General features: G+C 46.4%; 1 protein-coding gene across 50 annotated transcripts in view; it reads left to right on the top strand.

The window, feature by feature from the left end:
• Window positions 1-345: 345 nt before the first annotated feature.
• The window catches only part of MYCBP2 (MYC binding protein 2), a 208,207-nt gene continuing 200,263 nt past the window's right edge, over window positions 346-8,289 (top strand). For all 50 annotated transcript variants that reach the window (XM_075088952.1, XM_075089039.1, XM_075089209.1 and 47 more), the window contains exon 1: window positions 346-868. In XM_075088952.1, coding sequence (XP_074945053.1) covers window positions 591-868 — 278 coding nt within the window. In that variant the 5' untranslated portion in view covers window positions 346-590. The remainder of the gene's footprint in view (window positions 869-8,289) is intronic.

Genomic DNA, 8,289 nt, shown 5'->3' with positions numbered 1-8,289 from the left:
CCCTCGCCGCGCGCGCAGCAGGTGCGTGCGCCCGCTCGGCCCCGGATTTCCCGGGGGCCGCAGACGGGGATGGGCGGGGCGGGAGCGGGCAGCGCATGCGCCCGCCGGCCGGGCTGGCGGCGGGAGGGAGGGAGGTGGGGCCGGAGCGGCTGTGAGGGGAGAGGGAGGGAGATAGGGAGGGCGGCGGCGCCGCCGCTGCTGCTGAGGAGAAACTCCGGAGGGGAAGCTGCAGCCGCCAGCCTCCGCCCCTGTAGCGGGAAGGGGGGAAGCGAGCAGCCAGGCCTCCCGTCCCCGCCCCGGAGGCACACGGTCCTGGCCAGAGCTCGGCGCGCCCGCCGGTGGGAGGGAACGGCGGCCGGCGCTGCGCCCGGGGCAGAGGGCGAGCGGGCAGCCGAGGCCCCGAGGCGCCGCCTGAGGAGGGGGGTGTTCCTGCACCCCCGGCCCCGGCCTGGGTGGATGAGCAGCCTCCCGGGTGGTGACGGCGGCTTTTGCGGCCTCTCCATGGCTGGGCCCCGGCGGTGAAGGCAGCGGGAGCCGCCTGTGTCCGCCGCGCAGGCAGCGCAGCCACCAGGGGGCGGGCGGGGAGGGGGATGAGCGCTGCAGCCGCCTCTGCGGGAGCTGCCGCCTGCGCCGGGGCCGAGGGCGGCTTCTTCTTCTTGTCCAGCGGCTCCGGTCCGGCAGGGCCCATGGGGCCCGAAGAGGGCTCAGCCGGCGGGCTGGGAGCTCTGCCCGGCGCCCTGGCGCCGCCGTCGTTGGGCTGCCGGAGCCGCTACCAGCTGCTACTCTCCGGGAAGGCCCTGGCCGATAGATACCGGAAGATTTACACGGCGGCGCTGAGCGACCGGGAGCTGGGGAGCCACCCGGGCAGGTAAGGCTCTCCGAGCTCCCCTCCTGGGCCAGGCGGGCGGCCACCGCCACCCCTCCCACCGCCGGCGGGGAGCGGCCCTTCCCCCCGGCGGCTCCCACCGGCACCGTGCCCACACCCCACCTTCCTCTCGGCAGTGACACGCCTCTCACGCTCCTACCCCGGCCGCCGCCCTCCTCATCCCCCTTTCTCGCCCCCCTGGTCAGGCGGCGCGGTTGTCCCTGCTGCCCTCGGCCATGCAGCCCCCGGGGGTGGAAGGGGCGGTGATGTAACCCGGCGGCTGCCCAGGTGCCACCCGGGCCCTGCCGCTAGCTTGGCCGGCGTTACCGTGCAGATGGCGCTGCCGCCTCTCCTGCCCGGGGCCAGGGTGGGGGGTTACCTGTGCCCACTCCCCTCCCCCAGCGCGGGGGCCGGGGGCTCCGTCACGCCCTTATGGTGGTGCGAAGCCCCCCGCCGCCCCTCCTTCCGCCGCCGCCCGGGGGGACGGAGCCTTCCCTCGCGGTGTCCATATTGAGACCTCGGGCAGACCTCACTCCGGCCGGGGCCTGTCGTGCCGCTGGAACGGGTTGAAGCCCGTGGTCTCCACCGAGAGCTGCCCGGGTCCCGCCGGCGGCGTCGCCCGAGCGAGGGACCTCGGCGCTTTGCCCTCTGTCAGAGCAGCCTTTAGCTGCCCAGCCTTGTTTTCCTCCTCTTTCGGTCATCTCTGCCGCCTCGTACGCGGCCTCGGTATCTCGAGGGAGCCGGGGGTGGGGAGGGGTGTGCCGCCCCCGCCCCTTCCCGAGTGTGTTTGTGTCCCCGTGTCCGTGTTTCCCCCCACCCCCAGTGGATGGTGCCCCTCGGGGCTTCCCTTCCCGCCGGGCTCCGTCCCCGGGCCGCAGCAGGGTGCCTGTTGCTTTGGCCGCTTTTGGCCCGGGGTGCCTCGCCGCCCCCCCCCTTGACCCGGGCGGTCACGGGCTGCGTGGCGGGCGCCGGGGGGCTGAGGCGATGCGGGGCGGTGGCTGTTACCCCGCAGCCCCCGGGCCGGGGCGGGCCGCCCCTCCCGCCGGCGGAGGCGGTGCGGGGTGCCCGGCCGGAGCCCCGGGCCTGGCGGCTGCTCCGTCTGAGGGGAGCGAGGGGCGGGATCCCCCCCTCTCGCGGTTCCCGGGCGCTCCCCATTGTCTCCCTACGGAGGTCGCTGAGGATGCGGGTGACACGGAACCGGCACCTCCCTGTGTTCTGTGGCCATAAGCTGTGTGATGCCGGCGGCCAGGTCGTAAGAAGAGCTTTGGGTCACCGTTGTTTTAAGTTTGTAAACGAGTAAAGCACGAGGTGGTTGGCTGCTTCGGTTTGGGTGGCTTTTCTCAGTCTGACTGGAACAGCAGGGCTTATCCCCCTTCCCGCCCCCCCCGCCAAAAAAGGGCTGAATCTTGGAGTGCAATTAACACAAGAAACTAAAAGAATCATAACTTTCAGAATCATAACATAACAAAAGAAGCATAACTTTCCCAGTTTGCTTACGGTAAATGCTGTTAACACTGGCATTTTACATCTTTGTAATTCCTGAGTTCTTTTCAGAGGATATGACAGGGAAACTATATTTCTTTTTTTCCCCCATGTTGATCTGTGTTTTCTTATCCCACATATTCCTTAGTTCAGTGCTCATGCCTTTTTCTTTAAGTCTTCTCTTCCTACTTTTGATCTTTGTATCATTTAACCCTGGGACTGCAAGTGTCAAGTGTAAGTGAGCTACTAAATATAAGGAAATCAGCCATGTGATTGCTCCATGGTGTTCAGATATTTGTCTGAATGTTGCCTTAACACGTCTGTACTTTTTAAAGCTGTAGCTTTGAATTCATTGTACCCTCCATGTTTTTTGGTTTCAGGATAATTCAGCTAATCTCTCTTGTATTTACAATTGTAGAAAATACTAGCTTTGGGTGGGTGTAAATGTTAATGTTTCTTTTAACTGATGTTCTCAAAATAGCTACTTTTAACTCCGGGATACCATAGATTGCATTTCTTTTTTTTTTTTTTTTTTCTATTTCTTATTAGCAGATTATTATGAGAATGCTAATTGAAAGAGACAGTGACATTTGTAGTTACTGTATGTCTTTATTCTTGAAGGCTAGTTTTAGTCATATATCTTGGCTCTATTGTGTCATCTTAGAGCAAATCGAAGTCAGACTCCTCATACAGAGGAAACAGGTTATATTAAGCTGTTGGCAGGTAAATGACAGCTAGTAGATACTGGTGAATGCAGCCAATGTGTATTGTAGGACTTTTGAGAGGAGGAATATTTAATAATCAGCTAGTTGCCCATTATCTCTTGGTACTTGCTCCCAACATATCATGTATCAGACTGGTGGTAGCCAAGGTACTACTCATGATCTCCACCCTTTCTCCTTATGTTGTCAGAATATTGCAGTTTCAGTTTTGAGAACTTCAGCTGCCTGGTAGTCTTAAATAGAAATGGTCAAAAATGCTTTTTTACAGAAATGGTGAAAATCCCGAAAGTTTTCTAAAGAAATGCTTCAAAGTGATTTGAGACTGTATCTAGTTACTACAGTAGATAACAGTGCCAGATAAATTAATTGGAGGTTAAGATAGTTCATAACAAGAGACTTAACTTGGTTTTTATCTATGTGGAAAATCTGAAGCCTCTTAATCTGTCAATAAGAGTGTTTGTGACTAGGAAAATATCTTCAAGTACCTTAAAAAACCAAATTGGCTTATGAAAATTAATAAAATTCTTCCTTTGCTCCAGGACGACTAATCTGAAGATTGATCATGCAACCTACTTGCAGTATGTCGACGTAGAATTTTTGCTTTGTCTGCAAAATTGTACTTTGCACTTCACGTGGTGTGACCAAAGCCTGCTTCAGTGAGTGCTTTTATTCCAAACCTGACTTCAACGTTTATGAAGAACTAGAAAGCAGTATGAAAATGCTTGTGTGTAGGCAAGGAAGTGAAACATTGTGGAGAGTATCTGAAAGTCACAAGTAAGATTAATGTCACATTTGCTAGGTGTTTGTGCTAGCTGTCATCTGAAAGTGATGGATATCACGTGCTGAGTAGGATGCTGTAATTGTCTTTGAAACAGAGCTAGCAGAGTTTTGCATTTCCTCATGTGATACTGGCTGCGGTGTTGTGAACACTTCAGTCTCCAAAGGAGATGGTTTGGTTGGTGTGCTTGTTCCCCCGCCACGTTGACATAATTATTTATGTAGCCTCTTCCAGTAACAGATTAGAAACTTGCTCTGGGTTAAAATTAACTTGGCAGAAATGGTTTGTTGTAATCCAGACTAATTCCCTGATCTGGCTCACCTTGTGATTGTGCTTGTGACAGTGTGAGGGGAGGGGTTGCACAAAATTCTATGTACAGAGAGGCAGGAGCAGAGAAACTGCTTTTCTCACCAGTGCCAGCCTAATAATTATGAAAGGAAAGAGAAAAAAGGTATCTAATTCTACAATGTAACATGCAACCATTTCTGGTCAGATAACAATGTAAAGAATCTGTTACAGTAGTACTGTAACAATTCACTTGTCAAGATTGGGTTAGAAGATAAATCTACTCTGAGCGAGCCTAGTTTGTAGTCTCTGCTTTGTGGCTACTGAAATATGTGAAAATGACTAGTAAATGCCTAGCATAGCCATGAAGGTCTGTAAAACACTAGTAGGAAGCATGAGGGCTTTAGAGGGCAAGTAAAAACTTTGTTGTTGGAGCCTTGTCTCGTACACTGGGTTCTGAGTGGATGAAACTGGAAATCTGATCTCTTTTACAGAAGCAATGTGAATTAACTGCTTTCAGCCCTGAAGCCTTGTTTTTGCAAAGTAAGATATTTCTGATTTTCACATTTTTGCTGTCTTCAAATATACAGGTTTTCTGCTGTATAACTTATTCCTAACAAACATCCCTATCCAGCTGAATTGCTGCTGTTATCTCTTGGGCATCTCAGGGTTTTCCCTGAACTGTTAGTCCCTTACCTGTGTACGTACTATCAGAAGTATCTGTTAGGCTCAGTGTGTTTTTTGAGACTTTTTGTCAAATATGGGTAGATACACAAATTTGTAATGGCTTTAATGTGGCCTGGTTTGTAATGAAAATGTTCACTGTATAATTTTGACTAACTCGAAATTTTCATATTACAATTATAATACTCTAAAATGGCAGTAATTGCATACTCATGTCAAAGTGTTTTTCATCTGTTTCATGGCTTTTCAAGTGATCTTTACCAAAAGGATCATTATCTTTTTTTTGTTGTTGTTGTTGTCTGTAGAACATCAAATGAGCAACTGTAGAAGTAACATCATGCAGATCCAAGAATCATTTCTGAATAGGTTGTTCTTTGGTTCCATTCGCACTTTAAGTTACTTGTGAGGACTGTGTCTGGATTTCTGTGGTAACATTAGGTATCAGAGATGCAGCAGTATTTCAATATTGAAAATTTCTTATGCCCCTTACTAAAGGGAGACATCCTACTGAGCTTGTCAGGTGCTTAATTTGTTCACTGCATAACGTTCAGTAGAAACTTTCTTTCAATTAATTTTAAAACATTAAATATTTGAAAATACAAATGATTTGGGGGGGTTGCTTTTTTTTGTCCATTATGTTGTCGCTGAAGTTGCCTCTTTTAACTTAGGTACTTCAGAGGAGAAAAACTTCTGTTTGCATTGTGGGAACAAAACCCCCAAACAAATCTAATGTTGAGAAGTGGCTTGCTTGAGATCAAGGAAGATTTCAGTGATGACTGGAATGTAAGATTTCTGCTATTAACCAGAAATCAGATGGCTGTTTTTTCAGTCATTTTGGCTGAAGAAGAGGCAGCCAACTTTCTTTCATTTTACAGTGATTTTTTTTCTACTGGGTGATAAAAGAAATTTTTGGAAGTAGGCCAGCTCATCCAAACTCACAGTTATAAATTACACATCCTCTGGAGAAAAACTGATCATTAGGTTAGTCTTCAGGCTTTTCAAAGTTGACACAAAGACTTCCCTTATGCCCCTTCTTATGCTCAGTAATGCAATGTTCATTTGGCTCTGGGATGCTTTAAGCATATATTTTTTTCAAAATTTATTGGAGAAATGCTACTTAAACACTTCACCCTTTGCACTGCCAAGTTATTAAAGAATTTATAGAAACCATGGTTAGTAAATTTCTGTGAAAAGGTTTGCACTGTAGGTCCCTTCCAGCTGAAATAGTCTAGTCTGTTCTCCTCTTTTTCAATTCTTGTGTTTTGTAAATGTTATTTTACTTAAAAAAAAAAAAACTTAAGTCCTTTTGCAAATTTAAAACTTTATCTCCTCAGAAAGTCGATGTGCTGTTGAGTCTTTTATTAAGCGAACCTGTGCATTAGAAAAGATGGTAAAAGTTGCTGTGTGCCGTAGGCTTTTTAGCTGCAATATATTAATGTTTTAATACTATATTGTGCTACTGGTTAATAGGGATTAACTGACAACTAAAAACCTGTATTTTTATTTATCTTCTTCACGTTATATTCTGATAAGGAAAACAGTTTTACATAGTAGTTCTAAAAATCTGCAGTAGTCACTTAGACTAACATGGTTTGTATTTGGGCAGTGTTAGCTTAGAAAACATAATAATAGAAGCTGGAGGGAAGCAAATATGTTGAGAGGCTTAAGATGTTTGTTTTCTTTTTGTGTATATATGTAAATAATACAACATAATTTATGTAAACGATGTAAAAATTAAAGGAACTGGACTCCATGAGAATCTTCAGGTTTTGTGGGCTGATAGAAATGCATTTCCTTTTCAGAAAGATGCACGTTGAGGCAGCCTTAGGACTCTAGGAGTCTTAGTACGTTGGAGTGCTAAAAGACACCTTTGTCTTTTGTAGTCATGGGTCCTTCTTCATTTAGAATGAGTGTAGTTTGGAAAGGAATTAGCGCATGTGATAGAATCACATCGTGTGATAATTTTTTTTCTTTGCTGTTGTTTGTTTTGGGTTACAAAATAATACTGTGTGGAACCTTTTGGTCTTAAGTTAAAAGTTCAATTATAGGCCCAACTGGAATTGAACAGAAGTTAGAAAAAACTGGTAAGCTTTTTTTTTTTTTTCCCCAAAGCTACGGGAGTGTGCTTGTGTGAGAGTTTGTAAAGCAGCAGCAGCTACAGTGTTTGTAGTGTTAAATAGTGACGTTCTGAATGTTCACCTTTGGAGAAGACTGACATGTTCTCGACATAATCAATTTGTTACTGAATCATTTGTATTGGGGTATCTAAATATTTAGCTGTAATATTTTGTTCATTACTGGTTAAGCCTTTTTAGTGTTCATATGGTAATTGTCTAGGGAAGTGTCTTTTTAGTAAGGTAAATAATAGTGGCAGCAGATTATTGCCTCTTTCAATTCCCATTGCCTGCTCTTGGGTTCTGGCATTCTTGTAGATGCTTTTCAAGCATAGGAAAGGCCGTAAGTCATTTTCCTTTGTTGCTAGATGAATTGTTGACGTTTGGTGATCTCTTGATGTTGTTGCCACCTTTGAGGATCTTGGCTGCTCAGCTGTGTTCCAAAATACCATGTGTAATGTGTTTTAAACTTCTAAAATAATTTCTCCTTTCTGTATGTCAGTTTGGGGATTACTGATGAGAATGCTTGTGAGAATATGATTGTAGGTGTTGGCGTCTATACAGTGGCAAAGTTCCTAACAGTGGCAACACGTCTGGCTCAAGTATTAGTGGTATACGTTCAGTAAATAAATCCATATGAAGTCCTTGCATGAATTGTGTGGGGTTTTTTTCCCCTGTGGATAATGAAGTATCTTCCACTTTAAACCAGCAAACATCTGAATATTCTGCTGAGGTTCAAAAGAATTTGGTATTTTAATATGCAAACATAAGTAAATACAACTCCAAAGTGGGGCAGGAGAGGAATCGGCATATTAAATTTGCAATGATTGTTGTTTATTTTGCTTAATATTATAACCAGTGACTAATGTTGGGGTGTTTTTCCCCCAAATTTATTTCAAAATGGCTACAGCTGGCAATTTGAGGAGTAATCAGAGTTATTTCAGCTTAATTGAAATTGGAATTCATTCCATTTTTTTTAAAGGTGTATATGTTCTGTTGGCAATTTCTCATATAAAATTTGATTTCCTGTTCTCAGTGATCTTCAGACTTTCTAATCTGTGTATCCCTGGGATTCTTACACCTATGGATTTGGAAAAAAAATCTGTGTTAGGTTCTATTTTTTTTTCCTTTTATGTTGTTGATTTGTGGTGGGTTTTTGGGGTGTTCTTTTTTTGTTTTTAAACTGAGAGGAAATGCCAGTTACGGTTTCAGTTTCAGTTGCACTATCTGCTTTGGCACGGTGTTGGTCTGTTAGGTGGCAAATACAAGCAGTTAATGTTAGGCTGGAGCTGGAGCAATTTAAGAAATTACCATTCTTCACTGCTAGCTGTGTTTCCTGCCTACTTAAAAACTTGCTGT

Source organism: Phalacrocorax aristotelis, chromosome 1, assembly GCF_949628215.1.
Source record: "Phalacrocorax aristotelis chromosome 1, bGulAri2.1, whole genome shotgun sequence".
NCBI classification, from domain to species: Eukaryota; Metazoa; Chordata; class Aves; order Suliformes; family Phalacrocoracidae; genus Phalacrocorax; species Phalacrocorax aristotelis.
Note: the sequence above shows the minus strand (reverse complement) of the source record. Positions and strands in the feature narration are given on the sequence as shown.